The sequence below is a fragment of the Lactuca saligna genome, chromosome 1 (genome assembly GCF_052625555.1).
Source record: "Lactuca saligna cultivar CGN05327 chromosome 1, ASM5262555v1, whole genome shotgun sequence".
Classification (NCBI taxonomy): domain Eukaryota; kingdom Viridiplantae; phylum Streptophyta; class Magnoliopsida; order Asterales; family Asteraceae; genus Lactuca; species Lactuca saligna.
The window spans coordinates 14,576,231-14,601,347 of NC_136417.1; the positions used below are offsets into that span (position 1 = coordinate 14,576,231).

At 31.6% G+C, this 25,117-nt stretch overlaps 2 protein-coding genes and 1 long non-coding RNA gene across 4 annotated transcripts; all 3 read right to left on the bottom strand.

Annotated features, from left to right (window-relative positions):
* Nucleotides 1-3,474: 3,474 nt before the first annotated feature.
* On the bottom strand, nt 3,475-5,946 carry LOC145013294 (uncharacterized). Its single transcript, XR_013664925.1, has 3 exons — nt 5,484-5,946; nt 5,351-5,404; nt 3,475-3,668 (listed from the first exon to the last, which is right to left on the bottom strand). It is a non-coding gene; the product is annotated as an uncharacterized LOC145013294 (long non-coding RNA).
* A 3,942-nt stretch (nt 5,947-9,888) lies between these two features.
* On the bottom strand, nt 9,889-14,593 carry LOC145013357 (beta-glucosidase 24-like). Its single transcript, XM_078972180.1, has 12 exons — nt 14,441-14,593; nt 13,040-13,109; nt 12,888-12,946; nt 12,721-12,796; nt 12,481-12,646; nt 12,128-12,368; nt 11,783-11,901; nt 11,224-11,441; nt 10,781-10,812; nt 10,590-10,692; nt 10,391-10,499; nt 9,889-10,261 (listed from the first exon to the last, which is right to left on the bottom strand). Exons 1-12 carry the CDS (start codon nt 14,552-14,554, stop codon nt 9,916-9,918), a joined length of 1,653 nt encoding a protein of 550 aa, XP_078828306.1. The 5' UTR covers nt 14,555-14,593; the 3' UTR covers nt 9,889-9,915.
* A 2,062-nt stretch (nt 14,594-16,655) lies between these two features.
* LOC145013484 (raucaffricine-O-beta-D-glucosidase-like) lies at nt 16,656-24,959 on the bottom strand. 2 transcript variants are annotated; one of them, XM_078972199.1, is made up of 9 exons: nt 24,808-24,959; nt 20,615-20,684; nt 20,463-20,521; nt 20,296-20,371; nt 20,056-20,221; nt 19,703-19,943; nt 18,218-18,336; nt 17,661-17,878; nt 16,656-16,903 (listed from the first exon to the last, which is right to left on the bottom strand). In XM_078972199.1, exons 1-9 carry the CDS (start codon nt 24,919-24,921, stop codon nt 16,899-16,901), a joined length of 1,068 nt encoding a protein of 355 aa, XP_078828325.1. In that variant the 5' UTR covers nt 24,922-24,959; the 3' UTR covers nt 16,656-16,898. The 2 variants fall into 2 exon arrangements, with proteins under 2 accessions (XP_078828325.1, XP_078828321.1); XM_078972195.1 differs by lacking the exon at nt 16,656-16,903 and having other exon boundaries at nt 17,580-17,878.
* Between the last annotated feature and the right edge of the window lie 158 nt (nt 24,960-25,117).

Consider the following 25,117-nt stretch of genomic DNA (forward strand, 5'->3'; position numbering starts at 1 on the left):
CAACAATTATGGGCGGAAATTTTACAGTTGGTTGTTTCTTTCACGGGAGAATGCATCATTATGGGTAATTTTAATGAAATCTGGGATGGCTCAAAAAGAATGGGTTCTCAAATTAATTTGGCAAATGCGAGAACTTTCAATGATTTTATTTAAAACACTTAGTTGATTGATGTCCCGTTAGGAGGGCCACGGTTTACTTGGAGTGACAAATGGGGTTCCAAATTCAGTAAACTTGATAGATTCCTGGTATCGGAGGGTACTTTGTAGGATTTCCTCATATTGCGGGTTTGGTTTTGGAAAAAAATTCCAGATCACTACCCAATCCTGTTGATTGAACATCATGTTGATTATGGTCCGACTCCATTTCAGATTTTTCATTCTTGGTTCGAGTTGGAAGATTTTGATATGATCGTCCATTCCTCTTGTCTCTTTCGAATGTCAATTTAAAGGAGAGTAGTCCTTGAGTTATTTTTAAGAAAAAACTTCAATTTCTTAAATCTAACCTGAAGGTCTGGAATTCTAATACATGTGATCAATTGTCTTTGAAAAATAAAATTTTACAGGATATGATCGAGTCTCTGGATATACGCCTCATGGAGGATGATGGAGCGGCTAAGATCAGAGAACAACGGGTTCCCCTTTTAAAAGATTTGGAGGATCTACATCACAGATATCACCTAGAGACGCTGCAAAAAGCCAGGATTCATTGGAGCATTGAAGGTGATGAACACTCAGGTTTTTTCATGATGTTCTTAATCGTAGACGGCGTCAACTTCCTATTCGTGGGGTGATGGTTGATGGAGTTTAGGTGGATGAGCCTAGTTATGTTAAAGAGGAGATTCAGAGATATTATAAGTCTTATTTTCGCAGGATAAGGGGCGTTGTCCCAAGACTGATGGTAGATATTTTAGTACACTTTCCAGGCAGCAGATTCAACAAATTTAGGCTCCTTTTTCTTGTGATGAGATTAAAAGGGTTGTTTGGGATTGTGGTTCAAATAAGGCTCCGAGTCCTGATGGTTTCTCTTTTGGATTCCTTAAGCGGTATTGGGATCTTATTGAAGATGATGTGATGGCTTTTATTACGCACTTTTACCATCACTCCTCCATTCCAAAGGGGTGTAATGCGTCTTTTTTTACCATAATTCCAAAGTTAGAGACTCAAAACTAATAAGGGATTTTAGATCGATTAGCCTTCTTGGTTGCCAATATAATATTATTGGTAAACTTTTGGCTAATAGGTTAGCGGGTGTTATTGATAGTGTTGTTAGTCCGGAGTAATCTGCCTTTATCAAAGGCAGACAGATTTTAGATGGTCGTTTCTTCTGAAGGAGGTGATTGCTTGGAGAAAGGCTTCTGGGAATCCTCTTATGTTGTTCAAAGTGGATTTTTAGAAAGCCTTTGACTCTCTATCATGGGATTATCTTTATGAGATTATGTAGATTATGGGCTTTGGTTCTCTTTGGTGTGGGTGGATTATGGAGCTTTTGAGATCTGCTAGAGCCTCGGTTTTGGTTAATGGTTCCCCTACTCGTGAGTTTCAGTTACAGAGAGGTCTCCGACAGGGTGATCCATTGTCTCCCTTTTTATTCATTTTGGCTATGAAAGGTCTCCATGTTGCTCTTCTTAAAGCTAAGGAACCTAATGTGTTCAAGGGAATTTTTATTTATGGGATTGAGATGTCTCATCTTTTTTGTGCTGACGATGCAATTATGATTTCTCCTTGGGATCTTGAAAATGCCAACAATATTATTCGCATTCTTATGTGTTTTTTATGGCTTCGAGGCTTAGAATCAATTTGTACAAAAGAAAATTGATTGAAGTCAGAGTTTCTTTTAACCAGGTGGAGTGTGTGGCTATAATGATTGGGTATGCCCCAACTGATCTTCATTTCACTCATCGTGGTATCGCGGTTGGTCAGAATATGTCAAGGATTTCCTCTTGGTCTCCCATTTTGAATCGTTTTCGGTCCAGCCTTTCGGGTTGGAAGGCTAAAAGCCTTTCTTTTGGAGGTCGTCTATCCTCGGCTCTCTAGGGAGTTATTTAATGTCGATGTTCTTGACCCCAATTTCTATCATCAATTCCTTGGAGGCTTTGCGAGCAAATTTCTTCTGGGGTGCTGATATAGATGGCAGAAGTATGCATTGGGTGTGTTAGGATAGAGTTCTTGCTTCTCTAAAAGAGGGTGGTTTGGAAGTTGGTTCTCTGTTCTCATTCAACAGAGCTATGCTTTTTCGATGGCGATAGAGGTTCTTTCATTGTCCTAACTTACTGTGGGTCTGGGTAATAAATTCTATTTATGGTACAGACAGTGGATGTGGCTCTCTTATTCCTAGAATATCTTGGTTGGGTCCTTGGAATGGTATCATTCGTATGATGAGTCAACTGAGAGAAAAAGGTTAAGATCTTCAGTCCATGTGTCCTATCAGGGTGGGAGATGGGAGAATCACTTCTTTTTGGCATGAAGTTTGGATGGGAGATTCGCCTTTGTCATTTAGTTTTCACATAATCCTAGCTTTGGATAACCACAAAAATCATACAGTCAGAGATCAGATTGATGTGGGTTGGAATGTTGACTCTCTTAGACGACCTCCTCGTGGTGGCATTGAGCAAACTAAGTGGCATAGTTTACTCTCTTTGTTGCAGGAATTCCATCTTACTTTGGTTCCGGATAGATTGGGATGGCTCCTAGATGTGTCAGATACTTTCTCTATATCTTCTGTTAGAGCTTATTTAGATAGTGGTATATTGTTTTCTGGTGGTAGTGCAACACGTTGGAATAATTGGGTTCCCATAAAAATCAACATTCTTGTTTGGGGGAATCGGTTACAAAGTATTCCTACTAGAGAGAGACTTTCTCATAGAGGTATTACGGTGGATTTGATTATGTGCCCTATTTTTTTCTCTCGCGATCGAATCGGTTGATCATATTTTCAATTCTTGTTGAGAGTTTGTAGATATTTGGTCTCGTATTGCCATTTGGTGGAATATCAAGACTCCAAATCATTCCTCGGTGCAGTCTATTATCTATTGGTCAGAATCGACTTCTTTGAGGGGTGGCCAACAAAAAGCGTTTGAAGCAGTGATTTTTACAACTTTATGGATTTTGTGGAGTTTTCGTAGTCTGTGGTTTTTGAAACGGCTCTTCATAGGAAATCTAACATTTTTGATGATATTGTTCATAGGGCTTTTTTTTGGATTTCCAATAGGTGCATCAAAGCAAAAATAAGTTGGGCTTCTTGGTTACAAAGTCCTTATTCTGTTACTATTTTATTGTAATGGTTTTTTTCTAGCTCCTTGCTAGTTTCTAATAAAATCTTCGTCGTTCAAAAAAGAAACAAATGAAATGAGTATCAAGTAAATGAACCTGACCTTTGCAAAGGGAGCAACCATGTAACCTATTGGCTGCACAATGAGCATAACATGTTAATGGATTTGATGTTGCTTGTAGTTCTTTTAGTTGTAACAACGTAAATTTTCAAACAAAATTTTCATGTAAAATCACATTAATCTCATTAGCACAATCACAAAAATCCTTAGTTTATATCAAGTTATCGAAAAACAAATGTTCAAAAGTTGTTTGTATCACAATCCAGGATCCTCCAAAACAAATCTCCAACTCGTGTGTGTACAATCAAGTTGGTGCCTTCCCGTGATCCTGAAAAGTACCTGAAACACATAACACATAACATGATAAGTATGAAGCTTACCGAGTTCCCTAAAATACCACACATGACTATGCTCAAATAAGACCCTACGGTCAATGTGTCTCAGTGGAACCCTCCAGTCCCACAACTTGGGTGGACCCTCCGGTCCTAACTCCGTAAGCTCAAAATAATACACAACATAAATCACAAAGATATAATGTAGGATATCACAATACTCAATATAAACACATAAGACCCTCCGGTCACACAAAGATTATCACTCTAGGTAAGTATAGTGAGAAGACTCACCTCGTAAGCAAGCAAGTAATAATCTCGTACACGAATCTCGAACTAGCCTCCGCTTAACACATAAGATAATTATTTCTAATTAACATTTAAATCACGACTCAAAATAAACTAATTTATTCTCTCTCAAACTCTTGGAATGGGTAAAAGACCATTTTACCCCTTCATGGTCCTCATAATCCCTGCCTTGACCAAACCCTAAAGTCAGTAAAAGTCAACACTCGAGTCAACAGTCCATGTTGACATGACTCGCCAGTGCATCTATGTGACTCATCGAGTCCTCATTGTTCCTTCAGAAACGTCACGCAAAACCAACTTAAATCGTCGAGTTGTCTCATCAACTCGCCGAGTTACCCATGTCTAGACTCATCGGGGAAAACCCTAGCCGACTCGGCGAGTCCATTCAGTCTGTATTCTCATTCAGACGTTTTAAGGAAGATCCACCTCTCCAAACTCTATATCTAGTCTCCCAAGACTCGAATGTCATGTAAAGCTTCGATCTTTACATTCATGCAGGGTATATTTGCTCCACAATGCCAATACAAGCTCCAATAAGGGTTTGGTGCTCATAAGCTTGCCTCTAGCTCCATAAAGCTTGGGTCTTTGGGCTCACAAGACCACTTAAAATCTGGATCTAAGGTTTCAACCTCAAGATATGCTCAAGGGACTCAATAACACAAAAATGATGGGGAAAAACCCTAGAACTCCTCAAACTAAGATCTCACAAGAAAAATGATCAATATAGCATCTTTTTACCTCAAACAGAAGCTATCTAATGAGAACCTCTAGATCCAAACATCCCTCCTTTCTCCAAGCGTTGATGCTTTCCTGTTCTTCTCTCAAGGTACACTAAAATGCTCAAGATAGCCTCTCCTTCTCACACAACAAGCTAAAACTCGATTAGGGTTCTTCATAGTGCTCAAGGGTGACGAGGGAGGCGGAAATGAGGGTTTAAGGCCCTTTAAATAGGACTAAACCCCGGAAAATTTGGGTTTCCTCACACAACGCCAACTCAACAAGTCGGCTCTCTAACTCGTCGAGTTGGTTATTAAACCCACGTGGTCAATTCGTCTCTACTCGACGGATTGGGGCACCCACTCGTCGAGTCACTCATTTAACTCGAAAATAAATATGTATAAATATTATACTTGGGAGTTGGGATGCTACATTAGTTTCAACTCCTCACCGTCTTCAGCATAGCATATTGACTTGGTTCTTCTTCACTGATCCTTTCATTCAGAGAAATTTCGCATATTTTTATTCCCCATTGCTTTTCCTTACTAACTTGTTCACCCCCCCCCCCCCCCCCCCCCCCCCCCGGCCTTCAATTTTTAATACAAGTCAATGATAATTGGCAAGCAATATAGCAGATACTTCCATCAATGTATATTACTTTACCTTTTTACTTCTAGTTGAAATCTTCTTCTATTGTAATTTGTTCACTAACCTCCTCTGCAAATGGATAACTGACACAGTTGTTATGCTAGAAGAAACAAACAATATATCTAAAAAACTAGAAAAGAAGACAAACCATGACATGTTGTTTTATTGACTTCTTTTTCAATTGAATAGGTGGTTTTTGTGATATAAAAGGTGGAAACTGAGAACAAGCTCCATGCTCATTATCAACACATGTTGGAAGGTTAGTAGAAGCAAGATTTATTAATCGCGGAATTGCCATCAAGCCTTTTCCAATACCATGTTCTTCACTGGATTGGTCTCTTGGTTTGTAAGTCGCCATACTGTCATCAAACCTTTCTTTTTGTCCTCTATATCTTGAGCATGAGCACGAATTTCTAAAACTAGTTGTAACATTTAAACTGATAAAGCCTAAATGTTTAAAAAAAATCATCTCTAAATTTACAATAGGTTGATTAAATTAGACCTACACTTGCAAATAACAAGTCGATCGATCGATCATTAACAGATAGTTATCCAATAAATAAGTGTTCAAGCTCAAGATATGTGATATCGAGAGAAATAGAGATAAAGAGAGAAACCTGAAAGCAGCCTCAAGAGCTAACAATTGATTTGAGTTTATCGAGCTCCAAAAGAGATGAAGTTAAGAGACTAATATCAACAACAGGAATTGGAGACGACACACCAACGTTTTTGGATAAACATGAACCTGAGTTGATTTATGGTTGCTTCTGATTGTTGTAATGGATAGCGATTTCAACAAACTAGATTGATGTGTTTTCGATTTCATCGAACTATATTTATTTGGAGGAAAGATATCAACGAGAGCATTCAAATCAGAATAAAAGGCGTGAAAACATTATTGATTTGGAGGAAGGAGATCAATGTGATTATTTAAATCAGAACAGAAAGCGAGAAATCAATTCCAATTGCCAGATCAACGGCGGCCAAAGATAACGATGATGAGGAAGAACATGAACAAAAGGGCCGTTTTTGGAGGCGATGTGAAAATAGGAGGTGGGATGAGAGAGAGAGAGAGAGAAGGGTGAGGGTTGACCTGATTCAAGGTAATTCATCACTAACATGACCCTGAATCATTTAATTATCATGCCTCTTGTTGTTTTTTCCCCAAGTATTTACAAGAATGCCACAAAGGATCCTAACATTTTATTATTTTGATCTAACAGCCCTAATTTGGTTCTCGGATTCTCGGAAAACTTTGAGTTCTCAAATGATCATCTCTCTCTCTTTCTCTGTCTCTCTCCGTCTCTCTCTCTCTCTCTCTCTCTCTCTCTCTATATATATATATATATATATATATATATATATATATATATATATATATATATATATATATATATATATATATATATATATATAAATTGTTATTCACTAAATGAATCAGCGAGATGTTTTTTTGAGAATTTTTTCCTGTGAATCATCTTACAAATGATCCATCTAATGATTCATTTTGTTTGTTCGTGAAAAAAATATATAGAAAAAAAACTTCTTACCTTTCTACCAAAAATTTCCTTCTTATTTGATCTTGACTATATATATATATATATATATATATATATATATATATATATATATATATATATATATATATATATATATATATATATATATATAGGGAGAGGATCAAATAAGAACACCTAAAAGGTTGAGAACGCGAGAACAGTTCTGGACCAATCATTTTATAAGGGTATATTAGCAACTTTATATAAATATTAATTAATGATTTCCTAAAATCTAGGGATAATGATTTTAATTACCTAACAAAATTAATATTTTCTTTTTGTTAATGAAATATATATAAATATTTTTTTTATGATTTTTCCCAAAAATTATTTATGACAATTTCAAAAAAATTACCTAAAAAAATTAATATTTCCTTTTATATTAAATCTGAAAAGAAAATCTTAAAAAAATATTATTTTCTACTATTTCACGTTTTTGTTTTTCAAAAAAATAATGAATATAAGTCCAATCCCAACTCAATACACTTCCAATCATAAATGAAAACACATCAAATTACAAATAATTCAATGCATTTTTCATAAATTGAAAAATAAAAAATAGTGTAAAAATTATCATTTTTTCCTAAAATGAATACCTCTAATCATAAATAAATACACTCATTCACATGAATACACTACTATTCATAAAAAAATACAATCATTTACATACGAATACATTGCAATTCACAAATGAATACACTGTTATTTATATATTAATACACATTCTATCATAAATGAATACAAACATTCACACATAATTACAACGTTATTCATAAATGAATACACATGAATAAATTCATAGTAGAATGACCACAAAGCCCCTGCTTCCAAGAATTGACAAAATAATAAAAAAGAACTTCATTTAAGGCCTACCACATAAGAAAATCTTCAATCCTATCACCTCGCATATCAAACCAAGCGCAAAATTCATCAAAAAAACTTATATATTTCAAAAATGCCCTCGCTCTTTATCCTCCCTGTACAGTTAAAAAACCTTTAATCCTTGTGAACCCACCCATCTTCTTGAATCTATGTCGGCTAATCTGAGTCAACAAGAACCAACCCACAACCACCGCCATAGAATTCTTAACCTTATTCCCAAAATACCCTTCAGTCAAAAATCCCCATATCGATCTCACCTTGAACAATTAATTCTTCCCTCTTTCGCCATATAATTATGATCCAACCAATCAATAAAGCCATCAGAAAGATCAAACCATGACCAGCCATGTTTAGAAAAAGAAAAGTACCAAAAATGCCCCTGGTTAATACCACTCCCAACCGAACGCACATAATCATCTACTTTTATTTTTCTTCCCACCCCCAGGCACCTGCGACAACAAGAAAGCATCGACATCACCCAAACACCCATCTAGTCCTTAACTACACATTACACAATCACAATTCATTAATCTGCAAACAGATATCGCATACAAACAACATTCTAACCAATAACAGTTCTATAAAAACAGATGCATACAGAAACTCATAGGAGAAAATCAGAAATTAATCTCAGAAAATCAAAACATGAAGAACAAGAAGAAGAAAGGCATGTATAATAACGATAACCACAACTTTGAAGTACCAGGTTCATAATCGGCTTGTTGGGCCACCCAATACAGTGCGACATCAACAACTTCGCCTCTAACACCGCTATTACATCGCCCCCCCCCCCCCTCTCTCGATCTCTCTCTGTATCCTCCTCGTGTTATCCATTTTGTTTGCTTGTTTAAGAGAAAGTGAAACCTTGTTGTAGTTGAAATCGATCAGGATTCAAAGAGGGAAACACTATGTGTAACTGACATTTAGACGAGGGATGAGCCTCGATGGTTGGTACATCATGAGATGACGATGACGAACAGATTTTGGTGGTATGCGGATGATAGAGGCGAATTTGTTAATGAAACCCTAGGTATACAAGAGAGGGAGGATGAGAAAGACGGGAAAATAAAAGGAAATAGGTGAGATTGAGAAATTATAGGAATTAGGGGTGTGTATGGAGCGGTTTGGTTCGGTTATTGGTCAAAACCGAACCATAACCATTATGACTGGTTAATGCATTTTAGTAACCATTGGGTATGGTTAATATTGGTCATGGTTAATGGTTTTTATCGGTTAACGGTTTTGATTAATGGTTAATATTGGTTAACCATAATGTTAAAAATAATATAAATGGCATAAAAAAATGAAAAGAGAATACAAAAAGTCATCGGCACCAATGTTTGTAACCTAGCTTATAGTAATAGAATAAAATGTGTACATTTCAGAGTGAGATAACACATAGTCACATTCAAAATAAAAAAATATTCAATAAAAAGTATAACAAATTAAAAAAATTGACAGTAACAACTTCGTATATTGATAATTGATATTAATATTAAAATAAAGTCAAACATTCATACATACTCAATGCGATTAAATCAAAAAGTATAGAAATAAAATAGTTATACATTTATATTACGTAAATGGTCCGATTAGTAATAGCCTTAGATCTAGATATTTACATGGTATAGATTTATTCTCGCGTTCTCAACCTTTTAAGTGTTCTCATTTGATCCTACTCATATATATATATATATATATATATATATATATATATATATATATATATATATATATATATATATATATATATATATACACACACACTGGAATCGTGTTGTTAAAAAGTTTATAACTAAACTAATCCCCCAAATTTATATGTTTCGATCTGTTTTCGATTAAGCCAAATTTTATACATCTACTAAAATTTATACGTGTACATATCTTTTAGGATGTATATTTTTATTAATATTATAAAAACAACTAACCCCTACCTATGTATTTGTCTGATGGAAAAAGCATATCCCATACTAGAATAAGAAGGAACAATATACTTTAATTTCAAACCCAAAACACACTTTCTTGAAATTATATCCAATATAAACATGTCATAGTATACAAGTAATTATTATTATTATTATTATCAACTAAGAACATAACATACTCTAGAAATAATCCAAAATAAGAGTTAACTGACAACTAGCCAAAAAGCACATCAAAGTTATATAGGATGCATGAAGCAACAAGCACGGACAAGAAAAAAATGGTATAAAAGTACCAAACATACAATTTTTTTTGCTCATTAACCATATATGTATTTTTTAGCTTCTTTGTATCAACTTCATGAAGCTTCTTCTGCTCAGATACTTTCTTGTGGTTTTCAAGAAAATTCGTGAACCATATTGCTGAGTTCTTTGGGTACCTTGTGAATTTTCCATCATTGTAATCTACATAAAACAAACCAAACCGAACAGAATATCCATCTTTCCACTCAAAATTATCCATTAGTGACCATGCAAAGTAACCCACTACTCTAACGCCGTCCCTACATAACATCGTAACATGGTTTTATTAGAAAAACGGAAATGAGACACAACAATACATTGATTACATCCATTATCAATTTTCATAATTACAATAAAGCAATGATACATCATGTACAATATAAATTTACCTAATTGCATCTCGGAGATATTGAAGATGTGAATGGTGATAATCAATACGTTCAATATCAGCACATGCTACTTCAATTTCAATATCATTGTGATTTTCTTCAGACCACCCTACAGAAATAATCCGCTTGATTGATCATCACAACATAATATTTCCAATATATTATTAAAAATACAATTATAAGAATCAAAATTGACTACCATTTTCTGTTATAAGAATCACTGGGTCTCCATAAGTATGTTTTATGTGCATCAGCACTTTGTAAAATCCAGGTGGATAGGAATACAACCAGTCACCGGCTGCCTACAATATTTGATCAATGAAATAAATTAAGAAACAAATTTAAATTTAAATATGATACAACATTACACCTCATCAAATACAAGTATACCTTTGGACCAATAAGTTTCCCATCAAGACCCTCTGAAAAATAAAAAAGTAACACTTAGTTCCAACTTTGAGTAATTCGTGCACAATATAAAGGATCTCATTAAATATCTTCAAATCGTTATATCAATATTGAATGTTGTTGTAGTGACATAAAATAGAAATAAATATATAGTTTTTATATATGAATCGTAATCTCTAAAATGCCGAAATAAAAATGCCACCATTCATTGAACTCTTGGGAAAATTTAGGAATGAATTGTTAAATCATTCATTTTTAATTAAAGAAGTATATCGCTCTTTGATGTTATCTGTGTCAGGTACTCAAAAAATTAACCAAAAATATCAAATAAAACTTTAAACAGTAACTGATATGATAATTATGAAATATTAGTACAAGTTAAGGGCTAATTCTTGAAATTTAAGAGGGGCTTTTATGAAAAATACCTGGTCGCTTATCAACAAGACTATCTGTCAAGTAGGATGGCTCTTGACTTGGTTGTAAAGTGGTGGCGTAATACGAAGAATAGTAATTGAAGCCAATAAAATCGTAAGAACCCTTGAGTAATTTGGCTTGCTCTTGTGTGAATTCAGGCAAACGACCACCTGTAACATTTTTTATCATAATGTCCGGGTATTTGCCACTAAAGCATGGCTCCATGAACCTGAAATTTTTTGGTCATATTCATATGCTACTACTTGATTCTCATAAAATAATCAAGACAAAGATTTGTATTATATATATATATATATATATATATATATATATATATATATATATATATATATATATATATATGTGGAGTAAGCCCTTATGGAACGAGGGAAAATTCCAACACATATATAGAGACCTATGTATGTGATGTGCGATACACTGACTGTGGTGAATTAGATTGAATTAACCAATGATTGATATCAGAAACAGAAATATTGTAATATCCTAGAATCTGATACCTAATTCCTTTAAAAATACGGTTGGCATGAATATATAATGATATAGACTCACCATCCAAGCATAAAGTCTAAGGCTCTGATGGCTGCATCCTTGTCTTCCTGCTTCTCATGATTAAGTGGCTCGAAAAAATATGTGTTCAATGTTATCCCAATCTTACCCCCTTGGCTTTCCTACATCATATATTGAATCCACATGATTAAGAACATTAAAAAATGTTATTTGTCCATATATTTATATTTCGTGCTTGGTTTTATTAGGAATATATATAGTGTAAGATATATGTGGAGTCTAAGATTGTCTCTCCAAAAGAGCCCTTATAGAGAGAGGGGAGAGGGGAGACTCCTGTATATATAGACACTTATTGGACAGTATGTAGGATACACTAAGATGTAGTACCTGAAAGTTTTGGCGGTATAGGTCAATGATAGCAGCATGAGAAAGGAGTAGGTTGTGGCCCACAATGTATGGCTCGGTCCCAGGATTCCCAGCACCATTTTTCTTTCCTCTGCCAGGTGCATAAGTGCCACTAGCGTATCCATTTGAAGCATAAGCTTGTGGCTCATTTATTGTGATCCAATTCTTAACCCGATCACCAAACTCCATGAAGCAAAATCCCGCATAACTCATAAAGTCATATCTAATAATCAAATATATACACAACAATAATCTAATTAGTTTGAGGTTGTGGTTGTGGGTTGGAAAAATCAAAAGTTATAAAAGTGTGTATTGGAGTAATTCTCTCAACTTGCATTATCTTTTCATTTAAGAAGCCCATGTATTCTTCTTCCAAGGCTTCGGGAGTGTCCCAATGGAAGAGAGTGATATATGGCGTAATTTCATTGCTTATCAGCTCATTGATCAGGTTATTGTAGTAATCAACACCTTCCTTGTTGATGCCCTTGCTTAGTTTTCCACCTAAAAAGTGAACAACAATTTAATTACAGCTTTAAATAAAATGCACATATAAGGTTCATTTACTCGTAATTCACCTGGGAGTATTCTACTCCATGAAATTGAGAATCTATAGGAATTTACGCCCATTTTCTTTATCATTTGCACATCTTCCTGTTTGTATATTTAAAATAAAAGGGTTTTGGATTAATGAATCTCTCATTTAACTTTAAGAGAATAGAAAGGTTAAGCAGGATTATATTACTTTGTATTTATAATAAGCCTCAGTACCATTGTTTCCATTATCACCATTAACGATGGCATCTGCATGCAGTAGAATTCAAAACAAATTTTTGTTAAGTTAAATTAATAAAAGGTGTCACTCATGTATTTACAAAGAATGAATATAAGAAAGACCAGGGTGCTTCTGGCAGAAGATATCCCAAATGCATGGACCTCTACCACCTTCAGATGCAGCACCTTCAATCTATATGAAACCAAATATAATGTGATCATAATTCATACCCAAATCTTGTATTGAAGTTTCACATGTTTTTTTAGTAAAAATGGAAGATAATCGTTAATTACCAGTTACCACCACATCTAATTTATAATGTCTATTTATTTTTTGATTTGTATACATGACATAATAGATTAATTAGTAAAAGATAAGAATTTTTTTAAATATAAACAGGGGGCATAGTGTAAATAAGATATTTTGTGTAAATAAAGGGGGTAAAATGTAATATACTAATATTAGTTAAATAAAGGGGGCATAGTGTAAATAAGATATTTTGTAGTGTTGCGTTTAATGTTTCTAGTCTAGCTGGTAGTGGTTTTTTCGATTTTGGTGAAACAAAAGATAGAACTACAAAAGGTGGTTTTCAAGTGATAATCTACATGTTTGTGGAAAAGAATCATCTATGATGGGTCACGATTTGAGTCAATAAGCAAGTGGGAAGTTTGGACTTTTACTTTCGGATGTACCCAAAAAAAAGGTTGGGTAAGCTAATGTGGAGATTGTAGGTAAAAGTGACATAAAACTACGTCTAAGGCTAAATGTAACCAACTTACCATTCTTTAGGGACTAAAGATGTAAGTTTGAGTGAAAAAAATAAAAATAAAGGGTATTGGTTTTTCGCCGTTCTTCAGCTATTCTTCTTCTTATTTGTTGTTTTGGCTTCAGCATTTGCACAATAGTGTTCATCTTCCCAGATAAAGTGGGATTCATCACAGGGTTTCTTCCCTAACATAATCCCAACTAAAGATTAATCTGAGCCAATTGTTAATAAATATGTAGAGGCTCCAAAACATAGATAAGTGTTTTCGGTTTTCGTTTTTTCGATCTAGGATCTGGTTTCGAAAACAAGAAAACAACTTCATCTTCCTCCCAATCGCTACCGTTTATCTTCTTTTTCGTTATGTTTTTTGGATCTGACTTTTTGTTCATTGGGCTTACATGATTTTGGATTGGGATAGCAATTTGATTGTATATCTTCAAGATTTAGATTTGCAGGTTTCAATTTGTACGGCTGCATCACTGGGTTTACATTTAAATGGTTTTGTTTTTGGGATAAGGGTGATTCAAGCTCGACCATATGAACAGATCTGGGTTTTGAAATGCTTCCACTTATTGGTTTGTGGAGTGCTTCATGTTGATTAGTGGTGGAAAGTGATGAAATGTAGAAATCGAAATTCCACATTTTATGTTTTCTTTTTCTTATCGTAACGCCATTATGTGACTCGTTTATAAATTAAAGATTCATAAATTTAAGCCCTTTTTTAGAAAAATCGAAATAGTAGGATGCCAAAACATACCTGATAAGCAGAAGTGGCAGCACCCCAAGCAAAATCAGATTTGAAATCTGAGCTGTCTACAAGATTGGGGAAAGAGGAAATTATGAATCCCTTGTTTGGTGGAATTGTGTCCATATCTTTGGATTTGGATTTGATATTCACTTTGTCAAAGAAGTTTGACATCCAATTTATAGCCAAAATAAGTTATCTTCCCAACGTTTTTATTTAATGTATGATATTTACTTTTTTAAAATTGTAAGCAACTCTCTATATAATAATAAAAAATGGGATATTAACAAAACTAACTTTTATAAAGAGTTAATCAATAAAAACAATCATTTTATTTAGGAATTTAAAAAATAATTATTTTCTCTTGAATGCAATTTATGTTTGTTCTAAGAATGTCAAAAAATCTCAACATCCCTAGTTTGTTCTAGTGTACATGGTGTTGATTAGATGTAGCATAAAAGTATTTTGAAATATGACATTATATATTTCCAAGTATAATGTCGAATATATAGGTACTTCGTAATGATATTGAAAAGTTATAAATCAGTCTTTTTTATGTTCATTCTTGGTCCATTTTGAAGAGATTTTGTAGAAAATGTTTAGTCAATCTTAAAATATATATCTCTATTATTAAGGATATATTAGTTGATAATAAATAAAATATGTTACAGAAAAAAGTAAATTCAATGAACTTTAAATAACCGTTTTAGTGTTAATATTTTTTATTGGCAAGCCAAACCAATATTCATAAATCACTACATAAACCATATATATATATATATATATATATATATATATATATATATATATATATATATAGAGAGAGAGAGAGAGAGAGAGAGAGGGGAAGGATCATTTGAAAACTCAAAGTTTTCCGAGAACCCGAGAACTAAAAGTGGAACGTTGGATCACTTTTTTGAACGGATTAGATGATTAGTGGCATACTTTGTAAATATGACTAAATTTAATGGTATATAAGGTTTTTCGCAATAGATCATACGGGTAAATATGGTATATAAAAAATTAAAACAAATCAAATAAGTTATTAATTAAAATGTCTCTCTCTCATTCTCTTTTCTGTCTATCAATGTATCGTATTCATCACTGACATCCTCTTCTCTCCATCGAACGCCTCCATCCGTCCTCCAACAACCACCATACCTTTGTCAACAACCACCGCCTTCGACGGCCTACCGCTCTTTCCTTCGTCAATCACCACTACGACTACCTAATATCTTTGTTATCTCTCTATCTCTCAATCACTGATTTCCTCCATTATTACCATCGCCTAATGTCGCTACCGTAGATCTGGAATCAAAATCCGTTTCGCCAATCCATTGTATTAGAAATCGATCTCCATTGAAGATCCCCAAAGATTGATAGATTGAATAAAGCGGTGTTGCGTCCTTCTTCCCTCTCGAAGTTCGGTGCCCTAATAAATCAACCAGAGGTATGATCGCGCCGGACCTCCCGATTTAGAGGTTCAATTGGCGTTGACATCTCAAGTCATTGACCGATTTCTTCATATGTGTTTCGATTTCAGTGAGATTAGGTCTCGTTTCGCTACTCGGACATTTTAGTGAAAAACAAACACCTGGTTTTTCCTTATATGGTTTTTGTACAAGTGATTGTAGATTTGACCAACTCCTTAGAATTAGGCCAAGTCCTCTCTATACATTCTTCGATGCAAGATTTTTATTACTATCTTCCTATGTTTATTATTTTACTCATACAGTAAGTAATATACGCTTTTCATTTTAACAGGTAAATTTGAAACCCATAGTCCCTACTAAAGTTGTTTGTGTATAGCATCTGGAATTGTGAAAGGAGATATTAACTCTTCTAAATCTTCAGAAACTGGTATAGTTAGAATAACCCAACCATGTTTCTCTTATTTGCATGCCTATGCATCAATGGCCTTGTTCAACTTGCATATTATCCAAGTTCTGATCATCATTCACTATAGGGAACTTATAAACATGATTTTTTTTCAACACCAGGACTTCCCACAAATGGTATCTTTGTTTTTAAACTGAAATTACATGCTTGCTTGTTTTGAGATACATTTGATGTATAAAACTTCATTTTCTAAATACAATTTACTCTGTCTCATATAACTGATATACCATCAACATAGTTACTGGATCTACAATGGCTTGGATTAAACAATGATCAAAATAACTAAACATTCACTTTTCAAAATCATTATTTTTTACATTTTGCTTTTTGTACTAAAAAAGTAGACTGATAATACATGATTGGTTATACAGGGTATGACATTGTCATCAGTTGGTGAGCTCAAAAAAGCAGAGGAAGCACACTTGAAACAGTAAATTGATCAAAAGTTTCTTTAGGCATGGGTCATTTAGCTTAGGTTAGTTGGGTGCCACCTATTCAAATAAAAGGTTCAAGTATCTTAAAAATGTGCTTTGTTTTTGTTTGATAAAATTCTCTGAAAACTTCAACACATTTAACCTACACCACAAGTGATAACAATTAAAAACATCAAGTGAAAGAATTGGAATACAATTTTAATAATTAAATAAGTTTTAGTTTTCTTTATTGTAAATATAAGTAATTAGTTTTTGTTTTGTTTCAATACATATAAGGGGATATTTTAACCTTCTGATTACATGTAAATCTCATATGATTCACATGTAAACCACATGTGATTCACATGTAAATCACAAGTGAATCATATATGAATTACTAATAAAAATATTTCATATAACTAATAAAAATATTTCGTAATTAATAATTTATTTAAAATAATTAATTAATAATTTTGAGGATTTACTATAAACATTTAATTAATTTTATAATCGTGGTTTCCACGGGTTATAAACTAGTATTAAACGTTATCGTAATTACATAAAATAGAAATAAATATATATGAATTGTAATCTCTAAAATGCCGAAATAAAAGCCTCATCGTTCATTGAACTCTTGATAAAAATTTATGAATGAATTGTTACTCGTTCATTTTTAATTAAATAAATATCACTTTTTGATGTTATCTATTTCAACTACTAAACTAAGTTTTTTTGAGTAAACTAGTTAAAAATTATATACAAATTTCATAATATGTTCTAAATAAATAAGGTTATCTGTCAAAAATTAACCAAAAATATCAAATAAAACTTTAAACAGTAACTGATATGATAATTATGAAATATTAGTACAAGTTAAGGGCTAATTCTTGAAATTTAAGAGGGGCTTTTATGAAAAATACCTGGTCGCTTATCAACAAGACTATCTGTCAAGTAGGATGGCTCTTGACTTGGTTGTAAAATGGTGGCGTAATACGAAGAATAGTAATTGAAGCCAATAAAATCGTAAGAACCCTTGAGTAATTTGGCTTGCTCTTGTGTGAATTCAGGCAAACGACCACCTGTAACATTTTTTATCATAATGTCCGGGTATTTGCCACTAAAGCATGGCTCCATGAACCTGAAATTTTTTGGTCATATTCATATGCTACTACTTGATTCTCATAAAATAATCAAGACAAAGATTTGTATTATATATATATATATATATATATATATATATATATATATATATATATATATATATATATATGTGGAGTAAGCCCTTATGGAACGAGGGAAAATTCCAACACATATATAGAGACCTATGTATGTGATGTGCGATACACTGACTGTGGTGAATTAGATTGAATTAACCAATGATTGATATCAGAAACAGAAATATTGTAATATCCTAGAATCTGATACCTAATTCCTTTAAAAATACGGTTGGCATGAATATATAATGATATAGACTCACCATCCAAGCATAAAGTCTAAGGCTCTGATGGCTGCATCCTTGTCTTCCTGCTTCTCATGATTAAGTGGCTCGAAAAAATATGTGTTCAATGTTATCCCAATCTTACCCCCTTGGCTTTCCTACATCATATATTGAATCCACATGATTAAGAACATTAAAAAAATGTTATTTGTCCATATATTTATATTTCGTGCTTGGTTTTATTAGGAATATACACACACACACATATATATATATATATATATATATATATATATATATATATATATATATATATATATATATTTTATTTGAGACTATTCTAATTTTGTAAGACCGTGAGATCAAATTTAAAAATAATTTTAAAATGCAAAATAAATGGAAAAATCCAAAAATTCTATTTTTAAATATTATTTTCGGAATTAACTAAAAAAATTAAAAAATCCCTTTTTTTTTTTAAATACGTGAAATATTCTAATAGAATACTACACTGACATATTCTAAAAAATAATTTTAAAATGCAAAATAAATGGAAAAATCTAAAAATTCTTTTTTTAAATATTATTTTCGGAACTTGAATTAACTAAAAAAATAAAAAAATAAATAAATAAATCTATTTTTTTTTTTTTAAAATAAGTGAAATATTATAATAGAATATTACACTGTACATATTCAAAAAAATAATTTTAAAATGTAAAAATAAATGGAAAAATCCAAAAAAAAAAATTAAATATTATTTTTTGAACTTGAATTAACTAAAAAAAATAATAAAATGTGTCTTACGGTCTCACAAAATTAGGTCGTCTCACATATATATATATATATATATATATATATATATATATATATATATATATATATATATATATATATATATTGGCGGACGCAGACATTTTTACTAGCAGTGGCACAAAAAAAAATTCGTCTAAATATAACAACATGATTTTTTTAAAGTAATTTGCGAGTACGCATTTTTTGGAATTTTTTTTGTCTCTTCCTGTTGATGGTTCAGTCACAGCTTCACATAGAGGCACATATGAGCTCTTTTTTTTCCTCCTTTGTATGATTGTTCTTATGGCTACACTCATAACTAGAGAATTAGGTATTGGGTTTAAGTGGGCTGTGAGCTAACTTGAGGTGAGCTTACCTAGCCTTAAAGATTAAAATTGCACCTATAATTTTTTATTTTTTTAGACAGTAGGTGCACCTATATAAAATAAAAAAATAAAAAATAAAAAAAATTTATACACTTGTGGAGAAAATTGGAGCAGTGGCTTGGGATCCCATTTGCTCTATGTATGTCCGCCACTATATATATATATATATATATATATATATATATATATATATATATATATATATGTATGTATATATATATATATATATATAGAGAGAGAAAGAGAGAGAGAGAGAGTCTAAAATTGTCCCTCCAGACCTTATAAAGAGTGGGAAGACTCCTGTATATATAGACACGATGTAGATGTAGGATACAGTAAGATGTAGTACCTGAAAGCTTTGGCGGTATAGGTCAACAATAGCAGCATGAGAAAGGAGTAGATTGTGGCCCACAATGTATGGCTCAGTGCCAGGATTCCCAGCACCATTTTTCTTTCCTCTGCCAGGTGCATAAGTGCCCTTAGCGTATCCATTCGAAGCATAAGATTGTGGCTCATTTATTGTGATCCAATTCTTAACCCGATCACCGAACTCCATGAAGCAAAATCCCGCATAACTCATAATGTCATATCTAATAATCAAATATACACACAACAGTAATCTAATTAGTTTGAGGTTGTGGTTGTGGTTTGGAAAAATCAAAAGTTATAAAAGTACGATTTGGAGTAATTCTTTCAACTTGCATGATCTTTTCATTTAAGAAGCCCATGTATTCTTCTTCCAGGGCTTCGGGAGTGTCCCAATGGAAAAGAGTGATATATGGCGTAATTCCATTGCTTATGAGCTCATTAATCAGGTTATTGTAGTAATCAACACCTTCTTTGTTGATGCCCTTGCTTAGTTTTCCACCTAAAAAGTGAACAACAATTTAATTACAGCTTTAAATAAAATGCACATATAAGGTTCATTTACTCGTAATTCACCTGGGAGTATTCTACTCCATGAAATTGAGAATCTATAGGAATTTACACCCATTTTCTTCATCATTTGCACATCCTCCTGTTTGTATATTTAAAATAAAAGGGTTTTGGATTAATGAATCTCTCATTTAACTTTAAGAGAATATAAAGGTTAAGCAGGATTATATTACTTTGTATTTATAATAAGCCTCAGTACCATTGTTTCCATTATCACCATTAATGATGGCATCTGCATGCAGTAGAATTCAAAACAAATTTTTGTTAAGTTAAATTAATAAAAGGTGTCACTCATGTATTTACAAAGAATGAAAATAAGAAAGACCAGGGTGCTTCTGGCTGAAGATATCCCAAATGCATGGACCTCTACCACCTTCAGATGCAGCACCTTCAATCTATATGAAACCAAATATAATGTGATATTAATTCATATTCAAATCTTGTATCGAAGTTTCACATGTCATCTTAGTAAAAATGGAAGATAATCGTTAATTACGTACCAGTTACCACCACATCTAATTTGCCGTTTTTAAGCACACGTATTATTATAACTAAAAGACATTAGAAATTATCATGTGCGTGGAATAAAATTACATACGGTGTGTTTGGCAAAAGTAGCTGTTAGCTGGAAGCGGGTAGCGGTTAGCTGGTTGCGTGTAGCTGGTAGCTGGTAGCGGGAAGCTGTAGCTTTTATTTGTTATATGAATGTTTGGCAAAAGTAGCTGGAAGCTTTTGAAATATATAAAATTACATAAAAGGACAATTTATTAAAAATAAAAAAATATATAAATATATTTTTAAGGGTAATTATGGAAATTTATTTCAAAAGCTCCGGAGCGTTTTGTTAAAAGCTACATGAAGTAGCTTTTAGAATCGGAGCGTTTTGTTAAAACTAAAAGCTAAACACTCGTACTGCCAAACGAAGCTTTTTGTTTAAACTAGAGCTTTTTGTCAAAAGCTAAAAGCTAGAAGCTCCCAAACGCTTCCAAAAGCTCCGTGCCAAACACGCCCATAGTTAACCTTTTAGTAATCATATGTCATTGAAAATATTTTTGTCATTTATATTAACTAAAAATAATTTTTATTACATTTAGACATTTAGTTAAAATAACATTATAATTAATTTGAAAAATAGATAATATAACGCTTACTAAAATCGAATCATTTAATGGTATCTACTCACAGTTTATGTGTGTATAAATAAGTTATATTTCTTATCAAATTTAATTAATTAATATAATGATTTATTAACTTTAAAGAAAAATTAGGGGCCTTTTATTTTATCATGATAATTATTTAAATTATCAATCAGTGTTTGTGTTGTAACATAATTTAATTTATAATTTTATGATAATTTAACTATTATTATCATAAATTAATTTTCAAATAACTTAACTGAATTTTAGTTATTATAAAAAATTATTTTTGGAGATCTTTTAGTTAACTTTACTTTTAGATTTATCTTCTTTTACGTTTATTGTATTTAATATTTTCATTTTAACTCTTGTAAAAAATATAGGTTAAGTTTTTTTACAACTTTAATTGATATTTTACTTTAGGTTTTAAATTTTAAACTATATTTTAAGTGTGTTTGATATATTAATTTAGGATATGTATTTAATATTATATTGAAGTTACTAATAATTCATGAAGTCTTCCATTTATGATGATATTTATAATTAATAACATATTTAAGTTAGAAATTATATTATAGAGAAAGATGAAAATTTGAGACTTTCAAATTAATGTGGTGAAAGAAAAAATTATTCTTTTATAAGTATAGTATGATTATACAGTTATAAATTATAGATATATAAAAAAATGAAAAAAAAAGACTATGTAATTGTTAAGTTTTTTAGTATTTAATATTAATGTCTTTTTTATTCTTTTTACAAATGCTCTTTAATTGTACATTTCTCGATATATAATATTTATCTTTTGATTTGTATACATGACAAAGTAGATTAATAGTAAAAGATAAGATTTTTTTTTAAATATAAACAGGGGTAAAATGTAATATACTAATATTAGTAAAATAAATGGGGTTATAGTGTAAATAAGACATTTTGTAGTGTTGCGTTTAATGTTTTTGGTAGTGGTTTTTTTCGGTTTTGGTGAAACAAAGTTGCAATGGTCTTGATTATTGACAACATAGAAGTTGGTTTTCAAGCAAAGTTTTGAAAACCGGACCGGTCGTTTTACTGGTTCGATGGTTCAAGTGGTCCAACCAGTCAGACCGGTCTCAAAAACCGGAAAAACTGGATGACGTCATAATTATACTTAATTATATAAAAAATACAAAAAATGGACAAAATAAATATTTTCTAAAATTTCCGGTTTTACCGGTTCACATGAATATCGTTTTTTGGTCTTTAAGAACCGTATCCAGGACCGGTTCCCAGTCGAACCGGTCGGTCCGGTTTTCAAAATTTCAAGTGATAATCTACATGTTTGTGGAAAAGAATGATCTATGATGGGTCACGATTTGAGTCAATGAGCAGGTGGGAAGTTTGGAATTTACTTTCGGATGTACCCAAAAAAAAAAAGTTGGACTTAGTTGTAAGCTAACGTGGAGATTGTAGGTAAAAGTGACATAAAACTACGGCTAAGGATAAATGTAACCAACTTACTATACATTAGGGACTAAAGAGGTAAGTTTGAGTGAAAAAAAAGGACAAATACCAAAAAAAACCACTATAAAAACCCTTTTTTTTTTTTTTTTTTTCTCTGATCACAAATTGGACATAAGTTACCACTCTAACTCATTTAATGTTTTTCATGGTTAACTTTTTTAATTATTTTTCAAAATCAATCCTAAAAGTTTAAATTAGGTCCCTATAATTTGCAAAAATTTACACAACATGTCAAAAACTCGGTTTTATGTTTTTTAACTTCTTTATTTTCATTTTTTAATAAAAGCTTAACTTGCTTTTATATTTTTCTAATTTTTTTATATTTTTTGTTCCTTTTCATTTTCACTTTTTTTTTTGTTTTTTGTTTTTTTTTATATATTTTTTTATTTTTTAACTTCTTTTTTTTGTTTTTCATTTTTTATATTTGTTTATTTTCCATATATTTTTATATTTTTTTCGTTTTTTTTATTTTACTTTTTATGTTTTTTCTTTAATTTCGCTTTTCTTTTATTTTTGAAAAGTAAATTTAGGTTTTGTTTTTCGTCAATTTGATAACTTCTTTTGATATTTATCAAAAACTTTAAAGTGTATGAATATTTTGTTATATTTTTTGTATTTGTTTCGTAATTTTTTTTCGTATTTTTGTTACGTTTTGTTTTTCGTCAATTTTATAATTTCTTTTGATAATTTTTAACAAAGTGTAACGTTTATGAATATATTATATTACTTTTTTGGTGTTTGAGTTGTTTTTTTGTTTTTTTTTAAATGAAAAACGAAAATAAATATGAAAAATAAATGAATATAAAAATAAAAAAACAAAAAAAAAGTTAAAAAAAAAAACAAAAAAATGAAATAAGAACGAAAAATATAAAAAAATTAAAAATATAAAAGCAAGTTTAGCTTTGATTAAAAAAAGTTTTAAAAAATTGAAAATAAAAGAGTTAAAAACATAAAATCGAGTTTTGGACATGTTGTATAAATTTTTGCAAACTACAGGGACCATATTTTAACTTTTGGGACTAATTTTGCAAAGAATTTAACAGAGTTAACCATGAAAATCGTTAAATGGGTTAGAGTGGTAACTCTATATCCAATTTGTGGCCAGAGGCAAACAAAAAAAATAATATAGCTTTTCTAAAAAACGTGTGAAAATATAATGGTTTTATAGTATTCGCCAAAAAAAAAAAAAAAAAAAAAAAAAAAAAAAAAAGTCAAAAAAGTCAAAAATGGCTATTGACCATTTTGTCTAAATTTCTTATTAATTGTTTTCGCTTCAGCTTTTGCACAACACATAGTGTTCATCTTCCCAGATAAAGTGGGATTCATCAAAGGGTTTCTTCCCTAACATAATCCCAACTAAAGATTAATCTGAACCAATTTTTAATAAATATGTAGAGGGTCCAAAACATAGATAAGTGTTTTCGGTTTTCGTTTTTTCGATCTAGGATCTGGTTTCGAAAACAAGAAAACAACTTCATCTTCCTCCCAATCGCTACCGTTTATCTTCTTTTTCGTTATGTTTTTTGGATCTGACTTTTTGTTCATTGGGCTTACATGATTTTGGATTGGGATAGCAATTTGATTGTATATCTTCAAGATTTAGATTTGCAGGTTTCAATTTGTACGGCTGCATCACTGGGTTTACATTTAAATGGTTTTGTTTTTGGGATAAGGGTGATTCAAGCTCGACCATATGAACAGATCTGGGTTTTGAAATGCTTCCACTTATTGGTTTGTGGAGTGCTTCATGTTGATTAGTGGTGGAAAGTGGTGAAATGTAGAAATCGAGATTCCACATTTTATGTTTTCTTTTTCTTATCGTAGTGCCATCAAGTGACTCATTTATAAATTAAAAAAATCGAAATAGTAGGATGCCAAAACATACCTGATAAGCAGAAGTGGCAGCACCCCAAACAAAATCAGATTTGAAATCTGAGCTGTCTACAAGATTGGGGAAAGAGGAAATTATGAATCCCTTGTTTGGTGGAATTGTGTCCATATCTTTGGATTTGGATTTGATATTCACTTTGTCAAAGAAGTTTGACATCCAATTTATAGCCAAAATAAGTTATCTCCAACGTTTGTATAGATAATTTTATGGGATAATAAAAAGGTAATATATTCTTTTGATTTGTATATATTTTGATCATTGAGTTTATTTTTTTTTTCATATTTACCCTTTCAACTTCTTAAAC